Source organism: Thermobia domestica, chromosome 9 (genome assembly GCF_964235325.1).
Source record: "Thermobia domestica chromosome 9, izTheDome1.hap1.1, whole genome shotgun sequence".
In the NCBI taxonomy this organism is placed as follows: domain Eukaryota; kingdom Metazoa; phylum Arthropoda; class Insecta; order Zygentoma; family Lepismatidae; genus Thermobia; species Thermobia domestica.
The window spans coordinates 202,610,946-202,638,624 of NC_137462.1; the positions used below are offsets into that span (position 1 = coordinate 202,610,946).

General features: G+C 36.4%; 1 protein-coding gene across 2 annotated transcripts in view; it reads right to left on the minus strand.

The window, feature by feature from the left end:
* Positions 1 to 27,679, minus strand: part of LOC145660538 (uncharacterized) — a 235,908-nt gene that overhangs the window by 73,062 nt on the left and 135,167 nt on the right. For both annotated transcript variants that reach the window (XM_081725730.1, XM_081725729.1), the window contains exon 5: positions 27,489 to 27,637. In XM_081725730.1, the coding sequence (XP_081581856.1) occupies positions 27,489 to 27,637 (149 nt within the window). The remainder of the gene's footprint in view (positions 1 to 27,488; positions 27,638 to 27,679) is intronic.

Sequence of the window (27,679 nt, forward strand, 5' to 3'; positions counted from 1 at the left end):
AATAATAATAATAATAATAATAATAATAATATATGAGTGTGCCGCGAGAATTCAAGTTACACCTGTAGTGTGCCGCAAGTTGAAAAAGGTTGGGAAACGCTGGCATAGAATATACAAATAACGATACAAATATTAAATTCCAAGATTTATAAAAATGTTCTCACAGAGGGCTGGGAAGTGCTCCAGTTGAATAATCCTAGACGATGTTTTACATTACCTGTTGAAACAACACAAAACGACTACCACTTTAGCGTGCTACTTGTGTGTTAACTCAGTACCAAGCACATCGCCTTCCGAGCATATCAGAAATAACTCGTTACTACCTGAGAGAATTTGCATTGGTATTTATCGTTTAACAAGAGCAAAACTTTGCGAAATATATTTGATACTTATGTCAAGTAACGAATAATGTTCTATGTTTTCTTTCTTTTTTTTATTAGTGCTAGCTTGATGGCTAGCTCCCCCAAAGGGTTATGCCCTTTATATGGCAAGAGAAGGAAAAGGTTTTGGATAGAAGGTATATACTGATGATCTATGATAGCATTGTTTATTTTTGTTCCAATAACAATCAAACAAAAACAAACAATAGATATATTACGAAGGTACTACTTAAACAGATGTGAATATATAACAGCAGACATTATAACATTATGCTATAATCATAAGGATGGGGAGTAGGTACTATTTCAAGAGATGGAATTGCCTTTGTTATGGTTGTGAGATCATATGAAGGACATTATAGCTATAATGCTATAATCATAAATGAGGGGAATGTATGAGATAGAAATGAAGTGCATCGGACGTCACAACACGTGGGATGTGTTAGTGGACGAATGAGCTTATCTTCTGGTCCTGGAATGGCTCAGGACCATGATGGAGACACTGTGAACCCTGTTAAAACAAAAGGACTACTGTGCAACATAGGATGGAAATATGAGAGGTGAATAATAGTCGGTTTTATAAGCAGCAACGGCATGAATATCGGGATGATCAGGAGGTAAACTGTAATGATATAAAGAAAATAGAAGGGAAAGTGAAGTATGATAAAGGGGGTGAGAAGGGGTATAAGCTATATCAAAGTTCATTGTATCTAAGAGAAGGGCATGTCGTTCCTCGAACCGTTTAGTAAGATACTTCAGGCGAAGTGTTTCGAGGGGGTATAAAATATGGGGAAAAGTTAGGCGCTCGTAAAGTTCATGGTAGGGCTGGGTAATTTAATGCGGAATGCAATACGTAATGCATGACGTTCAAGAATTTTTAGTTTCTCGTAACAAAAGGGAGAGGTGTTAATCCAAGCCACGAATCCATACGTTAGTATTGGCTGGAGAAAAACCTTCTATGTGTTTAGGACGACAGATGATTTGAGGCGCCAAGTCGTTCCAGTTAAGCGTCGTAATAGATTCAATCTATTATAAGCTTTAGCGACAGCCGTCTTTAAACCAGGTAAGGTGTTTGTCGATGCTGAGACGAAGATATTTAACGCAATTAGCGGGTTTCAGGCGAGTGTCATCAACGGTTAAATTGAGATAAGATGGATTTTTCTGAATTCTACTACGTTTTCTGGGAGGAAAAAGTAATAATGTTTGCGTTTTATCTGGATTGATCTTGAGTCTCCACTGGTTGCACCAGCTGACGAAGGAATTGTATGTTTTCTGTAATCGGTCACAATAATATTCTTGTAAATCTGCGAATCGTCTAACAACAGTTACACAGGCAACAGTTCTGCCATCTTCTGTTCATACTTGCTAAGACACAAGAATAACAGATAAAGAAAATAGATGGAAGCATTGCTATGTGTGTAACTGTTGTCAGATGATTCACAAGTTTACAACAATATTATTGTGACCGATTACAGAAAACAGAATGTTATTAGTTACTTGCCATAAATGCGAAATATATTTCGCAAAGCTTTGCTCATACCAAACAATAAAAACCATGCAAATACTCACAGCCAGTAACGAGGTATTTCTGATATGCTCTGAAGGTGATGTGCTTGGTGTTGAATTGACACACAAGTAACACGCTAAAGTGGTAGCCATTTTGTGTTATTTCAACACCTTCTTTTCTTGCTGTGTATTAACTCTGGTATTAAGTTCTTTTTGCCAACAGTCTGAAATTATACTCCAAAGTAAGTTCAATTGATGACTGCGGGAAAGTTCAAAGGGTCTACAAAGAGTTCAAATATGATATAATAAGAATAAATTAGTCCTTAAAGTGTCCAAATGTAAATCTGTATCTTTCAGGAGGAAAGAAAATCCAATTAACTTTACCTATACAATAAATGGCATTTCCTTGTCTATCACCAACTACTATCAAAGATCTAGTAGTTATGTTTGATAGCAAATTAACCTTTGCTCAACACGTTGACGAAATAACGAGTAGTGCATCCATATAGAAACCTAGGTTTAATTTATAGGATAGGGCAGGATTTCTACAAAAAATCTACATTTATATAGGTTATAATTTTTGTAAGTGAAGTCAAAATCACAATACTGTTGTACTGTTTGGATACTAAATGTCACTAAATACTCTGATACAATAGAAAATATACAGTTTAATTTTTTTTAAATGCGTGCATACAAGAAAACCGGTTTCTAGCTAAAGTATGTCCCCTACGAAGACATAGTAACGAATTTTAGTTTTCAAACATTAGAAAAAAGGAGATGGGTGTTTGATCTCTTGTTCTTACATAAATTATTAAACGGTAAAATTGACTGTCTGCAATTAGTTTCACAAGTGTTATTACGTGTCCCAACAGGTAAGACTAGAACAGCAAACACTGTAACATTTTATTGTAGAAAAGCAGGAACTAACATTTTACATAAGTCTCCCCTGTGGAGAATGTATGCTTCATATAACGAAATAATTAGATGTAGCAGATGTATTTAGTACTCGTATGTCCGAAAACAAGTTCAAAACAATTGTCTGACAATAACTTGTCACCGTCCTATAGCTCATTTTTTTGGGATTTAAAAGAAATATAGGAAGAATAGATTTAATCTGAACTTTATTAACCAACCCTCGTATAGTTCCAAATGTTCTAGAAACTCTTATCTCATCGCTCTGGTATGTCTCTTCGTCTGTGTTGGTAAGCCAGGGTAAGATTTTGTGACCATATATGGACATACGTTGCAGAGACAATGATTTCCTTTGTGAACGCTCTCTGAGTCCGGAACAACGGGAAAGTTGCAAGAACATTCTACTCGTTGTCGTCGCCCATCGTTGATTTGATTATTTAAAATGTCCGCACTTCTTCAGCCAAAGAATGTGAACTTGTTATCATACGTCATCACCGGGGCGCTCCAGCCCCGAGAACATATACACAATAGCAAACTGAACAAAGCAGGCAGTTGCTCTGCGTCTAATCGACGAGAAACTTGTCGACGTTTGTTCGCGCATAACGCGCCTTTTTTCTTCAAGAGCAGCGTCCAGGCTGCCTATAATTATAATACTACTAGATGGTTGCACGCACATAAACGTTTTGTTAATACGACTAGTGATAAGTTAGAAGTGATGAAGTTTTTCTATATACAAAGCAACAGTCCATGTTTTCTCACAGTAATCTTTACATAAGTGAACTTGCCTGATAGTGCGTCGATAACAACTCCATGGAACAGGACCCATACTTATAACGCCAATCGGAACTCTTATCGAGGAAGTAGCAGTTAGGACTCAAACTTAGGACTTCAACTTCGGAAACAGCGGATATATTCGGATACAGGACATCGAAGGAGCAACCCGTTAGGCTAGCCGAAGAAACACATGAGTTACCTACTATTTAAGCCACCACACCGTCGTGTTATTAATACTGAATTGTTAATTGTGAATGTATTTGAAACGTAAATGCATGTAATACTTGTGTTGATACAGTAATATTACATTCTTTCTACCGAAAAGCAAGTTTGTCATTTGTTGTATGTTTAATATTTAACTCTTTTATATGTGTAGCTTAACAGACATCTTACGTTGCCATCATTTTCTTCTGCTGTGTTTCCAGTCACCGCAAGTTGAAATTGTAGGCATGGGAAGTGATCATTATCGTCGTAGCGTAACTGGAAACTAAGATTGAGGAAAGGAGGATATATGAGAAATAAAAGTCACTCTGAACCAGGACGTATATATCGATCCCACCCGAAATGGCGACCGTGACAGGACCTACTTTAATCTTCGGGATAAAATAGCATTTAATTATTTTAACGTTCATTTCTTAAAATATGACAACAGTAAGAACTTGAATCACGTAGTCACAGGTAGCAAACTTGGTGCAGAATCATACGTAGATTGTTTTAACTCGTGAAAAGAAAAGAGGAAAAGGAAAGAAAATAATAGGTAGTGTTTAAAAACAGAAAGTAAAGCTAGTTATCAGAGAAATATCTTTAGTGTAATTTGTTTCGTGAGAAATTAAAACATTTTATTTGTTCGCGAACTTTTCTTCCGTCAACTTTTAGAGTACGTATAAACGAAAGCATTGAACAGCTGATCATAACCACACACACACACTCATAGTAGTATATGCACCTTAGAGAGTAATGAATGAATAATAATTTGTTTGTGTATGTTAACTGTCTATCGAAACACTTTGCAAAATGAAATTTTAAAACAAAATAACAATTTTGTGTAATTGAAATGATGAAATAGTTTCAGAAAAGTGTTTGTTTATATACTGTTATCGAATTCAAGTGTTTATTTTTGTGCATGGTTTATGTTGTGACTTAGTTACTTGTAATTTAAGTAAATATGGAAGCGAATATTTTAGAACAATTGCAGGCAATGTTAACAGAACAATTAGAGAAACAGTCTGAGAAATTAGAGCAAAAATTAGACACACAGTCTGAGAAATTAGAGCAAAAATTAGAAAATAATAGTGAGCGTTTAGAACATAAAATTGATAGTAATAACGAGCGAATAGACGAATTAAGAAATTAATGCAAACAGTCAATAAAGGAATTGGCAAACGAGTGCACGAACAATAAGTTAGAGCTAGAAAATAAATTTGATTGCAAATTCGACCAATTGAGTACCGATATTACAACCATCAACAACTCTATTACAGAGGTTCGCGTTACATTAGCTAACTTAACCAAACGCGTCGAGACGGATAACGCGGAACATAAGAAAAATATTAATGAGTTACGAGAAGTTGTTCAAATGGTACAGATTGAGTGTAGGCAAGCTACCGAAAAACAACAATGCGATATTAATGTTCTGAAAGAAGAAGTGCAAGGGGTAAAAGATCAAGTGGAGGAAATAGAAAAATGTCAGGTACTTATGAATGGGAAATGTGAGGTTATTAATTTTCGTGTAAACAAACATGAAAGCACCATACATGAATTGAACGGGTATGTTAAAGAACTCGCGGAAAAAACAAGTGAGATAGGTGAAGAAGTGCATGCGCACCGGCAAATTTTGAAATTGAATAGTGAGCGATCAGATGGGATCGAACAGACCTTAGAAAGTTTTTGAGAACATCATAAAGCCACTGTTGAAATGATAATCGTGCATTTTGAAAAACAGCCCGCTGTCATTGTAAAATCCGAACATGATCGCGACTTTACGCGTGAAATGCATAGGTTAGAAAAAGTAAACCGTGAATTGTTAGCACGACAAGAGCATATTGAAAACAAATTACAACAACTACATACTGATACACGTAGGTCTCCACGTAAGGAAAGTCAATCTAATCATGAGTACCACGACTCAGACTATCAAAGTGAGGGATTCGAATCTGATGGATCTGATAGTAGTATTAAACAAGTCTACTCACGTAGAGTTTCTAAGCCAAAACGCGTCATTCAAGTTAGAGATTTACAGTATTTACCAAAATATACAGGACTTCCGGACGGCACAACTGCGCGTTCATATATTCAGGATTTGAAAGAAAAAGCTCGAGTTGTAGGTATATATGAAGATGATTTAGTTCATCTTATCCCCTGTCTTGTCGAACAAGTTGCTAAAGAATGGGTCACTAATTATCCGCGAGAATTCGAAACTTTTAGTCAGTTCGAAAGGGCACTAATAGATACATTTGATTCAGACACCATTGTCGCTAGCCAAATTGCTTCGTGTAGAAGCAAAAGATTTGATCCCAAGACCCACGACAATGTGTTCGCAGTTTTGCTACCAAACAGTACCAGCAATTGAGAGATTTGAACCCGGAAAGTTCACCTGCGAAGATCATTGCAAGCATTATTGATACTTTGCCGCGGAGGTATCGCGAAGAACTGACGTTACATCCGTGTACTTCTTTTCAACAGTTCTTAGCAAGTATTGCCAGAATTGAATCATTACGACTTGCCGAAAATGGTAACATGAAGAGAAATTACAATACGTATAATAGTAATAATTATAAAGATAATCGCACATTTCGTGTGCAACAAGCCCGAACAGCCAATAATTCATCTAATGGTCAACAAAAGAATAACAGGCGAAACAATCAGGGAGATGGTACTCGACAAAACCCTCGTAATACGAATAATCAGGACGCTGAAAATGCACGTATGAACAATGAACAGAATCGAACCGAAGGACTCCGTAGTGAAAGGGACAATAATTGGCGTGGTAATAATAACCGTAGACCAGGACAACGTCGAGGGAATAATAGAGGACGGGGAAATTATAGACACAATTGGAGGGCCCAAAATAATAATGGGTCAAACCAGAATCGAACCCATGACCAGTCACGCGAAGAATCGGAAAACTGAATGAAGACGGGTTTCAAGGGGGGACATCCGTCGAAACAACCACTAATCAAATCCCCAACAATGTATTCCGTGTTCGAAATTTCACATTCGAATCTGATTCAGATTTAGATCAGGATGCTAGGAGCGACACCGAAGACGATAAATTTGAAGAAAAGATAGTCAAAGCGTATGGTAGGCAATATTCTGCTTACATTAATACACGCGTGAATGGAATCGAAGTAAAAACACTGTGTAATACGGGAGCAGAGACTTCGCTAGCCTCCTATGATCTGTGGAAAGAAATTACAAAAGAAATTTCATTTCCTAAATTACAACCAGCTGATGATGTTCTTATTGTAGATTATAGTGGAAAGTTTAAGAAAAAGTGCAAGGGTAGGACCGTTATACCAGTCGAAATAGATTCACTTACATTTACTTTGGAAGTTTTTGTTGTGGCAGATCTTAATGAGAAATTTATAATGGGTCTGAATGCATTAGAACAATTGCAAAGTATTATTAATCTTAGTCAAGTCAACATTTCATTAGAATATGATAACATCAGAGTGGTTGTCTCCCTCCTGCCCATTGAATCACCAGGCCGTGACGATGACAGCGTGTCTTGTGTTGGATCAGCTGACGAAGAAGACGTCAGTGTAAGACAACCCTGTGTAAATAATATTAGTTGTGGTCAGGAAGAAACTATTCTTAAACGGGTAGCAACATCACAACAATTGAAAACTGCTGTTGATCGTGCTAGTACATTAGGCCCCCATCAAAAGGAACAACTTTTGGACTTATTGCTTCGATATAGAGAAATCTTCACGAATTATCCCGGCAAATGTAAAGGTTTTCAATATGAAATGGAGATTGACACTAATGAACCCTTGGTTCGTAAACAGTATCCCATTGCATACAAGCATTTACCGTTTGTACGAGGAGAGATTAAAAAGTTGTTGCAACTGGGAATAATCACTAATAGTCAATCTATTCACAGCAACCCCATTCTAGTCGTCCCGAAAAAGAACAATAAACAGAGGCTTTGCATTGATTTGAGAGCTGTTAATGAACATTCAGTTTTAAGGCAAGTCAAACCAGAACGAATAGAAGATTTGTTAGCCAAATTACAGGGTAAACCTTTTACTAGCGTCTTGGATCTAAATTCATCGTACCACCATTGTCCTCTGCACCCCAAGTCTCAATCATACACAGCATTCAATTTTGAGGGACAGTGCTATCAATATCAGCGAGTACCTTCTGGGTATAGGAATGGTGGGCAAGCTTTAAACGCTATGATGTCTCGTGTATTAGGCCCGGAGTTACACAGCAAGATCATTCGGTACATAGATGATAATTTGATCACAAATGACAGTTTCCAGAATCATTTACAGTTGTTAGATCAGATTTTTGCCAAGTTCAAACAGTATAATATAACGCTGAACATCGATAAGTGCTTGTTTTGCGCACCAGAAGTATCATTTTTGGGGTACATCATCAGTCCCGAAGGAATAAAGAAAGACGAAAGGACCATAAAAGCAGTCAGGGAATTGCCAGTACCCACAAACATTAAAAGTTTACAATCTGCGTTAGGATTATTTAATTGGTGTCAAAATTTCATACCAGATTACGCTACAAAAGCTGTTCCGTTGTATGCATTGGAAAAGAAGGGTAAAAAATGGCAGTGGACTGAAGAATGTGAGAGAGCTTTTAATCAAATTAAAGATGACATTTGCGCAAATATTTTGCTGTCACATCCTGACTTTACAAAACCTTTTTATGTCCAGGTAGATGCTTCGACCGTCGGATTAGGGTGTAAATTATGGCAAGAACAAGATGGTAAACCACGAATTATTCAGTGTATTAGCCGTACCTTGACCCCATGCGAACGTCGGTACTCAATTTCGGAACTTGAATGCCTTGCAGTCATATATGCTTTGAGAAAATGGAGACTCATGTTGTTAGGAAGACGAATTATTATTGTCACTGACCACCATGCTCTTTTATTCCTTAAACGTGTAAAATCTTGGAACAATAGGCTATCGCGCTGGAGTGCAGAAATCAGCGAATTCCAACATGACATAGAATTTGTAAAGGGAGAGACTAATAAATTTTGTGATGCCCTCAGCAGACTATTCCCATCGCATGAACACAGATTGCTTAAGGTGCATTCGTTCCAAGTATTACAAGATGAAGTTCTTAATATTTCTCCTCAGCGATTAGCGGATCTTCAAAGAGAATGCTCAGACTATACAAACGTCATACGTGTTTTAGAAGGAGCGGTGGACGAAATTGAATTTCGAAAGAGTAGATCATGGAAACAAAACTATAAGTTAGAAAATGATATTTTGCTCATTCGAGACTTCCATCATCCTAATAAATGGAAAATTTGTATACCGCCAGTTTTGGTACACAACATACTTACCGCGTACCATTCTGATGTAGGCCATCCAGGCACCGACAGGACCATCGCATTCATTTCCAAAGCATTTCATTGGAAAGGATTAAGAACTTCGGTCAAAAACTTCGTGAGAGATTGCATTACGTGTGCTCGAATGAAACCGGATCAACATCCACCAGCCAAGTTGTTAAGTACCATTCCATCACGAAGACCGCGAGATTGTATCTCCATTGATATGTTAGGAGCATACCCTATTGGAAAATCACAGAAGCGTTTTGCTCTTGTCATTATGGATTTGTATACACGATATTGTACTGCATTCACGTTGAGAAGTTCCACAGCCAAAGCAATTGTTAGGTGTTTTGAAGAATATTATTTTCCTATGCTTGGACTGCCTCGTTTTATTCTTTCAGATAATGCGCCAGTCTTTCATTCTAAATGTTTCGTTCAAGCCATGAAAAAATACAATGTGGTCATCAAGTATTGTACTGTCTATCATGCTCAAAGTTCTTTGGTAGAGAGAGTGAATAAAGAACTGGTTCAAACATTAAGAACTTTATGTTCACAGTCACATACGGAGTGGGCTGAGAATTTGACACAGGCTGTACTTTTGTATAATTACTCTATTTCACAAAATCTAGGAGTTTCATCAGCTAGTTTACACCTAAACATTGACTCTTCACGTCCAATATTTTTGCATTTTGGTATTAATGTTAAGGAAGACGTGTCTGACGAGGACGGGATAAATTGGAGCAATAAATTAGTTTTGGCTAATATGAAACGAACTGAAAAAATCAAAAAGAGGAATAAAAGATGGAATGAAACACAAACACACAGACGTCTAGTGCGCGTTGGAGATTTTGTATTTGTGCGGGAGCATAACGTGAGCAGCCTTATAAAGAAACAAATCGCAAAATTCTTTGAACTTTTCCGTGGACCATATATATGTACCAGTGTGTCAAGTAATGACAGGGCAGTTGAGTTACGGGACCCTTTGAGTGGTGAAAGTATAGGATATCAATCTATGGATAGGGTCAAGATTTGGACGCCTACACCGCAAACGTACAATACTTGGTTATTGTTGGCCAAGAAGCACTTGCCTGAAGATGAAATTGGTAAATTGCAGAACCTTCCCCATCGACTTGAAACAATCGATGATCCGTTACCTCTGTTGCAACCTGAGTGTGAAATTCATAACCATCAAGAACCAATGAGTGAAGACAGTAATGAAACACAGCTTAAACAACGTTCTGTACGATTGGAAAATATGCATAAGATAAATTATTTCCTGTATAAAACACGTGATTTGTACCTCACTGATTACTGCATGCGTTCACCAGAGTGGACCAGTGAATGTCTTAAGGTGATTATGCCTAATTACTCCAGCGGACTTCAATTATGGTACTTAAAAAAAGTAGAAGGAGTAAGTGGGATTTAAAAGTAAGAAGTTGTACCTTTCTTCTTTTAGAGACATCAATAGAAACATAAAGATTGTTATTTTTTTATTTTAATTATTCCCCACTGAATCTCGAAAGTTAGGAATTTGCTTTTCAGCTTCAAGTGTGTGCATACCGTCACCGACGCGCCCGTCCAGAGGAACCACCAGTATCCATTTATAATCAGGTACGTTCATTGAAATGTCATGTTTTATTGTTTCTTTACAGTTTTGGGAGATAGAAGAGGAATGTGGAAAGCAGAGGAAGGACAGCATTGGAAATTTTAAATAGGTAATCAACTTAGGTCGCGATTTCGGACTTTGAAATCTTAATAATGCCCTTCCACTTTTGAAAAAACTATGGTTATCCCGTTTTGGATACGGAATTTCTGTATCAAATTCTTGTTAGGATGCTTATGTTTTGAATGTTTTATTTCTTTTCAGATACTTCCAGTCTTGGGAACCAAACGTCATTAATAAAATTTTACCATTCCATTTTCTTTTGAGTTTTTATTTATTCACCTTTATGTTTATATAAACATTTAGCTGTCCCCATACCAGTAGGCATTTAGAGAAATGTTAGGCAATTAGAGATATTTGGAAATTCAATTAAAGAAATACTGATGAATATTACAATTAATTATGAAATTTGGATTTTGAAAAAAAATATGTGTTCTTCAGTTAATGAATCTTTTCATCCGACTTTGTCATTAAGTATGTGCAAAAGCATAATGAGTTTTGTAATATAAGATTGATTAGGCGTCGAAATATTGAAACTTAAATAATACTTAGTATGGTTTTGAAAGTAATTGAAACCTGAATGTAACTTAAGAAATCTGTTTACGAATTTATTCACGTATAGTGTTTGTTATGCAAAGTCAGTGGGTGTTTGTTACGACGTTAATGAAATTCGAATTTAGTTGAATTTAATTATAAAAACTGTTCTACAAGTTAAGAAGAGGCAAAAGGTTGAAAACTATGATTCAACCCTTAGAGGCGTCACTACTTTCAAAATTAAAGTGACGAAATCGGGGTAGCGTCCGATTGGGCCTCAGCTAGTGTGTGATTTGGCAATTGTATACACACACTTCAAAATTCCATTTTGGCTTGTGACGTTTAATATATATATATATATATATATATATATATATATATATATATATATATATATATATATATATATATATATATATATATATATATATATTTAAGAAAAAGAAAAGGCATTTAATTGACGCTTAAAATTTCATATTTTTATCAGACAGTTATCCTTAATTGACGTAAAAGAGATAATAAATTGCATTTATTTGGGATTTTAGTAAATAACTTTGTTCTCTTCTTTCCTTCCTGTAGTGCTGTTCTCACGAAATAAAATAATAAGAAGTGCATGAAATACCATTGGAAAATACAAAACGCTGTTATTATCTAAATTGTAAGCTTTATTATAATATTTCGTGAAAATTGTACTACCAATAACAACCGATACAATTTAGTATCGACGAATATAGTGTATTTGTTTTAGTTAGGTAATAATTACCTATGATAAATTTGAGTTATAAAATGAACAGTACATAAAACAATAGCGTGTCATAACTATCATGAAAATTTGATAATTAAATTTATCATTAATTTTGGATTCATTAACATCATTGGTTTAGTTTTGCATAAAAAGTCGATAAATGGTGTTCAAAATTTTAAAATGAATTTATTTTCGGAAATGAAAATGTAAATAATAATTGTTTAAAATAGAATTAGTTAAATCACGGATATGACATTCTAATTTTAGATGATATTTGTCTAACGTAACAATTAATTCAGGATTTGAAAATTTTCTAATTTCATTTCTCTTCAATCTTTCTTGTATGAGAGGAGTCTGTTGGTTCTTAATTGAACATTGTATAATTTTCAACCCACTGATTATCATGGTCGGACTCGTAGTATTGACCTTACTTTCTTGTCTCGTTGAGGTCATTACCACTCTGTTATTTATTTTTCATTACTCATTCAAAAGAAAGAAAGAAAGTTAAGCATGATACGCTCGTGCTCAAAAGCCGATTAGCGTTTCCTTACGCATTTATAATTCTGTCAGTCTACTGAAAATTGTCATTTCAGGTTGTAGGTAACTGTGGTGTCAGATTGGTGGATGATTTACTCGATTGTGACTTTAATCTCGACTGTGACGATATACCCGGAGTTGATACGTGCATTTTGCCAGAAGGCCGCACATTTCGTATCGGCTAGCGCTCTTTAAAAGAATATTTTCTAAACCTACTAATTTTGTGGGTATGAGCGGGCCTAAAATAATTTATAGTTCTGAGTGATGATGATCTAGATGCAGGGCTGTAGTATCGAATGTCTCCCCCCCATGGTATTCTTCTTGTCCTTTTCATACTTTTTTTTCTCAATACCTTCTTTAGGTCTAGATACTGACAGTCCAATTGGGGTTGGAACAATTTACCCGATTATGACATAGCTGTAATGCTTGAAGCATTCAGCTGGGAGGGACTAGGATTTCGTGCAAAAGCGATTTATTCAAATCCTCGGGGAGTTCAGCGACCCCGCACACTTTAGCTATGAGGAAAATAGTAAATCAGCGCTCATTGATCTTCGGGATCAACTCATTAACCTATATTTTTGTTTAATTTATGACTTACGACCTGCTTTGTCAATCAATGGCACGCAGGATGGCACTTCGAAAGGCTTAACCGCCGTTTGACTCATTTATATATTGAAATGTTTAAAAGATTTTAATTATGTTATGTAACGTAAGTGTATAGATAAACAGTTTAACTATTTTGCATGTAATGATATAATACGTAGGAATGTTAGATAGTACATATGTCAGTTTTACTTAATTTTGAATTTTACCAGTTTTATGAATAGATTTCGCATTTAGTGAAGAAAATACAATTAGAATTTGGATTTTGTGATGATGATCTAGATGCAGGGCTGTAGTATCGAATGTCTCCCCCCCAGGGTATTCTTCTTGTCCTTTTCATACTTTTTTTCTCAATACCTTCTGTAGGTCTAGATCATCGTTTACATATTACGTTCGTATATCTTAATTATTACTTCGAAAGATATATATATATTCCAAAATGAAGAAGTAGTTTTTATGTAGTAAGCATATTTAAAAAAAGTTCGTAATTTTGCAAGTTTATCTATTGCTCAACGACTCACATAAAGGAGAGAATACCTAATCGTTAGTTTTGTTTTGTGTTAAATAATTCATACAGGTGAAAAAAAATTGGTTTAATTCACTTTATTAGAGTTTTTATCTATGTCAATATGAGGAAAGTGTTAGTTGAAGCTTTCGCTACATAGTTTATTGGAATAGAATGATCATAATCAACGAATTATTGTGTTGTTTAACCGATTATTTTTATGTTCAAAAGTTTGCAAGGAGAGAAAGTGTCGTTTCGAGTCGGCACTTGTCAATAAACTCACATAATAATAATAATATGTAACGAAATTTAAATTGAATTTGGAAATTTGGAAAGAAATAATGGAAATATATTGGTTTATTGTACAATTTAATAGTAACTAATAGATTCCATTACTTATAGTATGTTGAGGCAATTAAGTTTAAATCTGTTAGTCACGTTGATATTTATAATGGTCATCAAGCGAACAAAATGATTGCGTGTGAAGGATTTTGAGCTGTATACGTTTGAGTTCAATCAAATGGCAATTGAGCATTATAAATGAGTTAGGGCTATTTTCGAGATGCCAAGGGCTGTATAGAGCGGCATCCTTGTATGAATTTATTGTTATGATGTATGTGTATGTTAACGTGAAACCAAAGGCCATTAGAGGGCGGTTCACGTTTGAAGATGGATACTCCTTGTTACTTCCTGAATACCTAGTTTGCTCCTAGATGAGTAGGGAATGTCTTTTCTAAGTGTTTAATGTGTTTAGAGATGGATTGTAAATCCCTCTTGTTATGTGATATGTGTTTGCGATTAATGCCCGTAGAATAGTTGCATTTTGCCATTGCCAATAAGATGCTTGTTGAAAATGAGAGTAAAGTCATAACTGTGGCAGCCAATGATCGTACGTTCGCTAATGATATAAAAGATCCGTGCACTAATGACGATGCCTACATACTTGTTGCAACTAATACATAAATACAATGGAAGTTTACGTTTGCTGTGAGTAATGCTGATAATTAAAAAAAAAAAGTGAGTTGACATGTGATTCTAAATTTATTTGAAACAAATCAATGAATCTTTTGTTTGTTGTTTGAGCAAAATGATTATTAAAACTTGATAGTATATTTGATTTTAAATTCTTTTTAGTATTTCGATATTTAATAAGTTGAAATATAGTATTTTGAATAATTAGTATGTGACTTACATTATAGCTATTTTGTGAATTCTTGTTCTGAAATTTCTTTTGGGATTATTAATATTTTATATGTACGAATATATATTAGTTGATATAATCATTTTGATGTTATTTTAGAAAATTTAAGTATTAATTAAGTTTGATCTAAAAAGGGTGCATATATACACACAATACACTACACAAATTACATATTAGAAATTCCGATATTATCGTTTATTTCGTTAAGCTACACTTCCGAAGTCGGTATACACATTTTATTATTATTTAGTAGTTAAGTATTATCTATATTAATGTTCACTTGTACATTTATTTGGCTTAACATGTTTGAATATATCATGTGTTTAGTGAAAAATGATTGAAAAGTAAATCAGAGTACATTTAATTATGGTGAGAAACCGATATTTGAAAAAATAAGTAAACAAGTAAAAGGAACTATAAACTGAAAATATAAATAAATCAATAATAAACAATTTACTAACGGTGGCTTAAAAGTGGCTTAATTTGGACTTAAAGGTGGCTTTATATCAATAAAAGGTGGCTTTATGAACATAATAGGTGGCTTTAATAAAGGTGGCTTGTTGTCATACAGGGTGAACAACCTCACAGTTACAAAGTGAAGTGTAATATATACAGTGCAGTCCCAATACACCGAATTTTCATAGTGAGTCCCCAATGATCTTCGATTCACATACAGTGTGTTCCACAATATAGTGATTTTCTAGTAACACTTCGGTGAACTAGTGGAGTTTGTTATATACAGTGCAGTCCCGATATACCGAACCTTTATGGTGAATTCTCAGTGACAGTCGATTCATATATAGGATGTTCCAAAACATAATAACCCTCAAGTGACATTTTGGTATGGACCATTAACCCTTCAACGGCCAGGGTTCTCTTCACAAATTGAATCAATTCGCTCGGACACTGTTCAGGCCCCAATAGGTTGTCACCGTCCTATAGCTCATTTTTTGGGATTTAAAAGAAATATACGAAGAATAGATTTATTCTGAACTTTATTAACCAACCCTCGTATAGTTCCAAATGTTTTAGAAACTCTTATCTCATCGCTCTGGTATGTCTCTTCGTCTGTGTTGGTAAGCCAGGGTAAGATTTTGTGACCATATATGGACATACGTTGCAGAGACAATGATTTCCTTTGTGAACGCTCTCTGAGTCCGGAACAACGGGAAAGTTGCAAGAACATTCTACTCGTTGTCGTCGCCCATCGTTGATTTGATTATTTAAAATGTCCGCACTTCTTCAGCCAAAGAGTGTGAACTTGTTATCATACGTCATCACCGGGGCGCTCCAGCCCCGAGAACATATACACAATAGCAAACTGAACAAAGCAGGCAGTTGCTCTGCGTCTAATCGACGAGAAACTTGTCGACGTTTGTTCGCGCATAACGCGCCTTTCTTCTTCAAGAGCAGCGTCCAGGCTGCCTATAATTATAATACTACTAGATGGTTGCACGCACATAAACGTTTTGTTAATACGACTAGTGATAAGTTAGAAGTGATGAAGTTTTTCTATATACAAAGCAACAGTCCATGTTTTCTCACAGTAATCTTTACATAAGTGAACTTGCCTGATAGTGCGTCGATAACAACTCCATGGAACGGGACGCATACTTATAACGCCAAGTGGAACTCTTATCGAGGAAGTAGCAGTTGGGACTCAAACTTAGGACTTCAACTTCGGAAACAGCGGATATATTCGGATACAGGACATCGAAGGAGCAACCCGTTAGGCTAGCCGAAGAAACACGTGAGTTACCTACTATTCAAGCCACCACACCGTCGTGTTATTAATACTGAATTGTTAATTGTGAATGTATTTGAAACGTAAATGCATGTAATACTTGTGTTGATACAGTAATATTACATTCTTTCTACCGAAAAGCAAGTTTGTCATTTGTTGTATGTTTAATATTTAACTCTTTTATATGTGTAGCTTAACAGACATCTTACGTTGCCATCATTTTCTTCTGCTGTGTTTCCAGTCACCGCAAGTTGAAATTGTAGGCATGGGAAGTGATCATTATCGTCGTAGCGTAACTGGAAACTAAGATTGAGGAAAGGGGGATATATGAGAAATAAAAGTCACTCCGAACCACGACGTATATATCGATCCCAAACTTTTGCATAATTTAACAACGTATATTTGTGTTTGTATAATAGTGTATGATAGATAATTGTCTTCATGAAACTATAACTGGGCATGAAGTCGGTTGTGTTGTCCTTATGAAATAAATAAATAACTTTTACTTAGCCCTGGTCTGATTATTATTAAAATATCTCATTTAACATTATTTTTTAAAAATCCATTTTCAAACATAATCTGAATTCGTTGAATTTTGTTGATTTGTCGTCCCGGCGCTCCCTCTGATCGCGGCGCCCAAGCGATAGTCCCGGCCGCCCCGCCCACGCGACGGCCCTGAATCATTGTGTTTGCAATTGAATTGGAGCGTCATACTGGACACATAAATTTATTCTAGTGGATTAACTGAACATGAGAGAAATCGAGGGGAAGTCGTGTTCCCTGTCTTTTGAACGACGATTAAGAACGAACCCATTGTTCCTCATCTACCTTGCCTACCAACCTACAAGGTCAGTGAGTTCTCCATGACGGTGAGTCAAACTAATTAGTGCATTTGATACAACTCATGGGGCTGTACACTACCTTGTGAAAGAAAAACTTATCTTGTTTGGCTTTTTGAGAAAATCGTTCTGAAAATTTTCCGCATTTGTGACAGGATATATGGCCAAGGGCAAGATGGGGCGCTCGCCCCCCTAAGAGGAAATTGTATTTGGGAATATTGAAAACCCAATAGAATTTTTACATTAGTTACAGCAAAATTTGAAACTATATTTGAAACTATATTTGAAACATCGCTTATACTTGTCCCCCCCTTGGAAACAACATGGGCGCCCTTGCATATGCTGTTCACTTCGGATTTGATTTTAGATATGAAACTTATTAAGAGGCTTCATCCCGGCGAAATTAAAATACCGCTAATTTTACAGTAATTATGTGATATCTTCAAACAGATAAAAGATAATCGAAATGTGGAACAAGAGCGCCCTAGACAATATCATTTTACATGAGATACCGTCACTGGCGGATCCACGGGGAGGGCGGAGGGGGCAACCGCCCCCTCCAAAGGGTTTTTTGAACTTTCAGCATTTATCATTGGGAAATACTAACATGGTCTTTTTCCCGACCGAACCAATATGTGTGACAAGCGTAGCAGAGTCTAATCAAAATGTGTGGTACTTAATAGTACTTAATACAGACATATTTGAATTGTGAATACGTTTCTCCTAAGTTCCTTGGGGCGGTCACCATAAGCCCCAAAGGAGCGAGAATGTGATTCATTCGTTGGACGAACAGCTATAAGAAGGAGGGTAAGACGGCTCACTCTTTGAACTAAAAACATATATTTTAAAATTGTGTCCTAGAAAAAGGATATGGGAATGGAATTCGGGTCCTGAAACTTCAAGTACCTTTACCTTGAATAAAGAGAAATATAGAATCTTCAGCGCTCCTTACCGGAAAGCTCTCTGAAACTGAGACTTTTCAGTTGGTTGATTGATTAATATGTATTTACGTCGTTTACCGAAAGCGATGCTTTACAGAACGAGGACGAGTTTAAAGTTGGATCTGAACCACTGTAGTGCGTTCGATGCTCACTCACCGGGAATCAAACCACAGAACCCCTTGCATCAAAGATCAAACGTACGTTCGCTAGCTGCTAGATCAACAAAGAGAGCCGTGACTTTTGGGGTTTAACACGGAAACATTAGGAAGGGACCAGGGATTTATTATGACTTCAAATGGCATTTCATATTTTCTTGAGAAATAACACAAGTTTTTTATTGTAATTCATACGTAAAAGACGAAATCCTGAGTAACTTCGTACAGGCCAAACCACTTAAGCTAGAAACTTGAAATTAGGACAGTATATAAGATTTGTTACGTAGGGTATTACTAAGGAAGGATTTTTTTTTTTTAATTCGAAGAAAGGAAGGGAGAATGGGGTGGAAATTACTTTAATAAGATGGCCATCTCTTCGAATCCGTTATGACTAGAGACTTGAAATTTGGCATTTGGATTTCTCATTTAAAATAATTTGACACGCGTTTCAACTTTTTTTGATATTATAGTAAAACGGAGAAAAAAGAGATGGAAAGAAAAAGTGGCGGCGATTGCAAATATTATAATAAAATATCAATATCTAAGAATCTTTGAAGGTTACAAACATGAAATTTCGTATATGGACTTTCCACTTAAAATAATTCAATACGTATAGCAGTATTTTTATATTTTACCTAGAAGGGAAGAAAAGGGGTATTATTATTATTATTTGGTCTAGGAATTAATTCGTGCGGGTGGACAAGAGATGGCGCAACGAACGGAGCGTCCCACAGTTCCGTGTATCCACACATGTGTTGCAAACCCCTGTCATCGCGTATCGTTCGTAGTATAGTGCAGTGGATTAAAGCGTCAACAACACCAGTTTGTAGTTAAGTGAACATGGCGCAATTTGTGCCTGATAAAGTGTTTTTGCGGGGTGTCCTGCTGCATTACTTTAACATGCAGAAAATTGCGACTGAAAGTCATCGTATTTTGGTGGAAGTGTATGGTGACCATGCTCTAGCTGAGCGAACGTATCAGAAGTGGTTTGCACGGTTTAGAAGTGGTGATTTCGGCTTGGCAGACCAAGAGCGAGCTGGACAGCCAAAAAAATTTCAAGACGAAGAATTGACAGCATTGCTCGAGCAGGATTCGTGTCAAACGCAGGAACAACTTGCAGCAGCATTAGGCGTTGATCAAACAACAGTCTCCAAACGCTTGAAAGCCATGGGAATGATTCAAAAGATGTCACATTGGGTTCCACATGAATTGAAAGACAGAGACGTTGAAAGACGAAAAACCATTTGCGAATTGCTGCTTCAACGACAGAGCAGAAAGGGGTTTCTGCATCGAATTATTATGGGTGATGAGAAGTGGATCCATTACGAGAACCCTAAACGAAAAAAGGCCTGGGTGAAACCAGGTGAACCAGGTCCATCACAACCAAAACGAGATATTCACTGTGCAAAGGTTATGCTGTGCATATGGTGGGATATGAAAGGTGTGGTGTACTATGAGCTGCTGCAACCGGGTGAAACTATGAATGGAGAACGTTATCGACGACAATTAATGCGTTTGAAGCAAGCTCTGGCCAGAACACGACCAGAATGGGAGAACAGACATGATAAACTTATTGTTCAACATGATAACGCTCGCCCACATGTCGCAAAACCGGTCAAAACCTATTTAGAAAATGTCGGATGGGAAGTTTTACCCCACCCGCCGTATTCACCAGACGTTGCTCCTTCGGACTACTACTTGTTCGATTGCATGAACAACGATTTGATTGGACAGCGGTTTACTTCTTCAGAAGATATCGAAACATGGGTCTCTGACTGGATCGCTTCCAAGGATGAGGACTTCTTTCGCCACGGAATCCGTACATTGCCTGACAGATGGGCGAAAGTGGTGGCTAGCGATGGACAATATTTTTCTTAAGGTATTTATGTATTTTGTGTTTGTACTACAGCTTCAATGTGTGCGTACCAACCGCACGAATTAATTCCTAGACCAATTATTATTATTATTATTATTATTATTATTATTATTATTATTATTATTATTATTATTATTATTATTATTATTATTATTATTATTATTATTATTATAAGATGCCATATCTCGGGATCCCTTGCGGTTAGAAACATGAAAGTTAGTAGTTTGATTTTTCATTTAAAATAATTCAACATTTATTTGAACGTTTTTTTTTTTCACTTAACGTAGAAGAGAAGGAAAAAAGATGGGGCTGGTTCATTAAAATGCCTTACGAGGCGTTTGAATTTCGTAACACAGTCTTAGCTCAATCCAATTCTATATGAAAGGCAGAAGGAAGAACGCGAAATATTGTGCCACAGTACCACGTAGGAACATCTGCTACGGCCGTATGTCGACCAGATTGGGGATCTGGGTCGAGCCTCACCTAGACGAAGGCTAGTATAATATACCTAGGTAATTTTATTGTTGTTGTAAGCATAACTATAATTATACTATGTTTCGTGGACCCCACACAAGAGATAGATTATAGATTATAGATAGATAGATTATAGAGATAGATTAATTTTGTATTAATTTTTCTAACTGCTGTCCCGCAAGTTACTCAAAATATAAATGATTAGAGCAAATTGTACACTCTTTCGTTAAAATGAATAATATCGTCAATTCAGTATTTTCTTTTGTGCAAGTACTGTGCCAGACAGTGCACCTCATATGTTGCGGTATGTGTAAAGTGAATCATGACACCGTCACGTCTCCGAAACGGAAGTACGTATTTAATTTAAATCTACAGAAAAATACTCCCATTACAAAAAAAAAAAATTCGGGTCCCAAAGTGGAATCTGGGAATCTTTTTTTACAACCCCTTCCAGCCCCGGATTCATATGCGTCCCATTCTTGCAAATTAAATACTGGCCACCTTGAAGCTACGCTCATCTTCGACAAAGCGAACCGCCCCACCCAAACGATCCTTCTGGATCCGCTAGTGGATACCGTTATCACGACTCACTTATCTGCTTTCAATTTCGAGCCATTTTGAAAATCGGAATTTATTTTCGCGTTTCTAAACGGCTGGAAACGGAAAGCCACTAAGTGACTTGTGATAACGGTACTTCACGCAAAATAATATTGTCTAGGGCGCTCTTGTTCCAAATTTCAATTATCTTTTATCTATTTGAAGATATCACATAATAACTGTAAAATTAGCGGTATTTTAATTTCGCCGGGATGAGGCCTCTTAACTGCAATACTACTGGTGCAAGAACAAATCTCGAAACCGCAAATCTCCAAACATTTCCTGCAAATATCGAAAATTTGACTTTGTAGAAATATTTCGAACATCGCATAATGAAGCTTCTAGCTGTTCACACTAAATTTCTTGCTATCCATCTGACGGTTATGTAATTAAGGAATCTAAAACTATGCAGACTATTTTTGTAATTTCCTTAAAATTATGTAGACTATTTTTGAAAACAAACAGTTGATTTACAGGTATTTCAGATTCTTAAATTATCTTATTCGACAAAATTTTTGTAGTAATGAAAACTGTGTTCTACTGGTTTAAAAGTAATTTAAACAAAATGTGTCTCTGCACCAAGAATATTAGAGAAGTGCAGTGGTAATGCTGTTAATAAGGTTTTCATAGTCAAAACTAAATCCGAACAGGTGATTTGAACGGAATAAAACCATGTGTTCTCGGTGAGCTCTACCGAATGCTATAATTAGTTCGACACACTTTCATGGGGAACTTACCTACTGCCTTGTTAGCCTCTTACGATGTTTCTCTCTTTCCTAAAATAATATTCTAACTGAAAGAGCAGTGCTGTAACTCCATTGAAGAAATCCAAAGAGAATCGCAACACATTACAAACAGCGAACTTCCAACATGCTTCCAACAATGGGAATATCACTGGATTAGTTGTATAGCCTATAGGCCCAAGAGGGACTATCTTGAAGATCGCGATGGAAATTAGAATTTAGGTTTCTCGGAAATTAGAGGTTATCACCTTGTATTTCAAGATGGATTTTCAGTTCTGGTCCGTGTTTCTTATAGGTCTATCCGGCTGTGAAATCGTTGTAGATTCCTAAATCAGATTCATATTAATATAAAATAACAATAAAGCAGAACTAAAACCTTAATTTTTTTTTACGATAACAATATAATTTCATTCACGAAAAACACTTTTGCAGCCGTTTCCGGAAATTTAAAATTATGTGTTGACGACCTTCACTGACAATGTCCTGAATAACCATTTGGCTTTCCTCTCCTTATTAGATCATGAGCATTTAAAGGTCTCTTAGATACATCTTTCTTATAACATGATTACCTGTCACAGATTTATGCCATAAATCTGAAAACCTTTCGAGCCAAGAAATGGGTTTCGTGCTACCAATATTAATCTTTTACCAAAGTATTCATTCAGGTAACGTCTGCAGATCTACCATTATATGATAAGTTAACAACACTTCCAGTTTCTTTGAAGTTCTTAAACCACAATCAAAAAGCTCTATCATCCGAAGCTTTCTTTCTTCCAGTTTTTTCTTTTAACTTTTTGCACTGCAACACCTGATTTCCATTCAAGAAGTCGTATAATAAACTCTGGTTTATCCGTAAAGACATTGTCTTGTCGAATGGCTGCTTATCGTTCGTAAGATACTAGCATCACAATATTGTCTACTTCAAATTTTTGAATTGTCGTACTATACCACTGTTCACGTTCATTTATGTTGATAAGATTCTCCGTTTGGAATCGATGACACTTTCAAATCATTTTGAAATTTTGATTTTGATTTTAAAATTATCTTGTACTTTTGAATTACAAGTGAGTATATGCGAACTAGTAACGCATTTGTATGTGAGTATATGCGAACTAGCAATATGACAATTCTTATCGTTTAAACTTAGCCTTCCGTGTAGAGATAAAAAGAGCTTCAACTAACATTGTTAATGAAGGACAAGATAAAAATCCTCATTAGTATCCATCCATGCATACAGCCAATCCTATTCTTGCTAACCATTCTGAAATATTTTCCCGAAGATATGGCCGGCGATTGTATACCTAGTATACTGTAACTCGTGAACAGATCTGAGCTCTAAATCTCAATTTGGGAATATGGAATACGAGTGTTGGAACTTTAATAGCGGCAACACTATTTTAGAGCAACGGAATCAAATAACACTGTTCTACAAAAAAAATAATAATAATAATAATAATAATAATAATAAAATAAAATAAAATAAAATAAATAAAAAAATAAAAAAAGTTCTATTTCTGGGTAACAAAGTAGTGATTCTGAAAGGATTTTCATTCATGAATTAAAATCTGATTTTAGTTTTATGCATCAGGGATAGTTTTGGGGGTAGGGATAGGGATAGGGATAATCAGAACGTAATGTTTGTGTTTGTAAAGCATTACTATATATTATTGACACTATATATTACATAGAATTGTAGGTATGCGAAACAGCTGTCGACCGTACATAATGGTTTACTTTTTTCATTTGTACTGAGTGTCTCTCTTGTCTCTAATGATACACCAGCAATAGTCTGCCAGCATGATGGGCTTCCACTTCCCTTCATAGCGTTTTTCAATGGTGGATATATCTTTATTAAATCTTTCTCCGTGCTCATCGGAAATATCACAGCAATTACTGGGGAAGTAATCCAGAAGTGAGTCCATGATATGCGCCTTCAAGGACATTTTGAACCCTAAATCCTGATAATCTGCAAGCATTTCATCCACCATCTCCTTGAATTTAGGGTCCCGTCTTCTCCCAAGGAAGTTTTGGGTTACTTTCGTAAAACTCATCCATGCGCGCTTTTCTTTCTCTGTGAGACATGCCTCAAAACCTCTATCTTTCTGCAGTTCTCGTATCTGAGGACCTACAAACAAACCCTCTCTTATTTTTTCAGCTGACAGTCGAGGAAATTTGTCAGCAAGATATGCAAAAGCTGGCCCATTGGAATCCATTGCCTTCACAAGCTGTTTAATAAGTCCAAGTTTTATATGTAGGAGTGGAACAAGAACATTTCTAGGATCTACAAGACTGTCCCGTTGCACATTCTTTTCACCAACTGTCCAATTGCGTTTAGGCCACTCCTTTTTCACATAGTGGGAAGTTCTTTCCCGACTATCCCATTCACACAAAAAGCATACATACTTCGTGTAACCTTGTTGCATCCCTAATAATAATGCTATTACCTTGAAGTCACAACACAACTTCCACTTATGTTCACTGTACTTAATTAAGGTCAATATCTTTCTGAAAATTTCATAATTCTCTTTGGTAAAAGTGGCATATGCAACTGGGATTGAAGGCAGTTTATTCCCGATATGCAGCTATATACTTTTAAGCTATTCTTCGAAGCACCCAAAAATAATCTCCATTCACCTGGTTCGTATATTATGTGAAAGGCTGTCATTAATCCATGAACATCATTGCAGAATGTGTCACGGAACTATCACTAGCATAATAAGACGCAAAAGGATGTTCTCTGTTCCTGAAGGTTATGTTGGTTGTTTCATGGAGAAGGTTATATTCCTGTAACCTGGAGCCTAACAATTCTGCTTTCTGTTTACTGAATCCTAAGTCTCGCACTAAATCATTTAAATCATCCTGCTGTAATACACGTGGCGTGGGCGTACTCGTGCCTTGATACGGGGGATCCCTTCTTTTTTCGGAGAAGATGTAAGTTCTGTAGTGCTACTTTCTTCACTATCACTCATCTCTTCTATATCTGTGAGCCTTGAAGGAACTGGTAAAGCTTCAGAATGTGCCACAGGTCGTCTTGCTGACGTCAGATGAGGATAAACAATATGTTTCTTTGATTTGCTGTTCGTGAATTCCTGAATTTTGGTTAAGCAGAAATAACAGTCTGTCAAATGGTCCCTTGGTTCCCTCCAAACCATCGGTACAGCAAATAATGAAACATTTTTTTCCTTGTCACCACTTAATTAATTTACAATAACATGTAGCACAACACATATTAGGTGACCACTTATCAAAATCACCAGCTCCCACGCCAAAGTACTGCTTATATGTTTTCTTGATGATGAATGTGATTTTCTTCCTGTTCCTCACGAAGGTGAACTCGCCACAAACATAACAGAAGTTGTTAGCTGCGTACTTACAACCACGAGTGCGAGGCATTTTTTTTACTTCACTTAAACACAAACAAAATGAATTCACAGCATTCAGTTTACATACAGTAAGTATTACTAACGCCCTATAAAATACCAGATTCACAGTTTAACTCACAAACTACTCCCAACGTCACATTGCAACAACAAAGCACTGTCGGGCAAGTTTCGCCAACCTCTGAAAAATGAAAGCTGTCAATGTTGCAAGGTCTTACTTTCCAAATTCCCTTTTGTCACCATATACTGTGTTTGGCATGTACAGGTGTATATAAATATATGTAGTACATGAATGCTTGAATTACTCGTAAACTATCCCTGACGGATCAAATCGGATGTCTCATTTGAACTTCCATGTCACATTTCTTTCATAGTACAAAATTTCATTTTAGAAATACACCCTTGTAAAACAGTGTAATATCTCTCTACCACATGCAAATGGATTCTTCTTTCTGGCGTCTCGAGCAAGGGCAGTAGACGAGAAGAGAGCCTCGGGTAGAGGACGGTCTGTTACATACACAAACATACATACACGTGTACGCGAGTGATGTAAGACAAGGGTATTGTTGTCATGATGTTTTCGAAACGGAGTTAGATAAAAGTTGAATGTGCCAGAGGTCGTATAGCACGAGAGGCTTGGGGGAAATCTGTATTGCCTTACAGAATAGTGGCAAGGTGGATACGAGCCTTCAAGGAGGGATGCCAAATTGTGGGAGACATGCAACGGGCTAATTATCCCCGTGTCAGTGGAGAAGACGTGAATTCTGTTACCGTGTTACTGGGCACTGATCGACGCCATACTATTCGTGAGCTAACTTAAGAGAGAAGATTAGCGCATACGACTGTTCTGCACATTCTAAAGGAATACTTCGGTATGAGAAACATTACATCACGATGGTTTCCGCAAGAGTTGATGAAAATGCAGAAATGGCTACTATATGACTCTTCTCGTTCTCACTTGGAACGCTACGAGGGGGAAGGAGAGGTTTTCCTATGTCATACAATTACGCTGAATGAAGCATGGGCCAAATCGTAGGAACCACAATAGAAACAGCAGTGAAACGAATGGTGTCATGATGGGTCACCACGAAAATCCAAAGTTCACCAGAACACAGCAATGTCAAAGTTATAGTAATTTTCCTGTACAACAGGGATGGTGTAATCCTAACACATACCATTCTTCCACATCAGATCGTTAATACACAGCAATTTTGTTTCTTTCTGGAACGTAATTTGTAACCAGCCTTGAGAAAGAAACGGCGACACTTTTTGCAGATCCCACCCATTATTTTGCTGAACAAGCCCGGACGTATACAGCGCAAGGTGCAACTAATTTTTCCGATGCATGGGGTGGAAATGCTGTACCATCCACCCCACTACTCAGACTTTTACCCTTATGACTTTGACTTGATTCTTAACATGAAGGAATTTCTTCATGGTATTCGTTTCAGAACAATTCAACAGATTATAAGGGCAGTAGACCGGTCCATCAGAACTATCAACAGAACAGATGTTGCTACAGGTATCCAGCGACTTTCACGTCGCTGGCAACGAGTTATACACAATGCTGGTGATTACGTTGAAAAACTGTAAAGCTTTGTAGCATGTATCTATTTATATCAGTTGCAAATAAATAGTTGCCACTATTAAAGTCCCGGCTCTCGTATATTGGGAATACTAAATTACTGTTTCTTTTATTTTAAAAAAAAATCACCATTCAGTTCTCTGTAAACACCATCCTCTCGTCAAATTTGTGTTACGAAATACATTCTCTCACTAGAATTCAATAGCTCCTATAAAACGTCCTCTACAGATAGCTCATGAGTGTAAAACATGAGTCTAAATATAACATTCTTTTTCTTACCTTGTTATTTGTGAAGGTCTTTAGAATAACATCCTGATTTGTTTTCGGAGTACAAACACATTGAATACCACAACGAAGTCTAAACAAAATGGTGCATCCGTACATTGTTGAGAATGGAGCAGTAGTAAAACAAACTTCTTGGTCAGCTCCTAAAAATTAAAAATCCTTGATAAGTTGGTATTCTATTGATG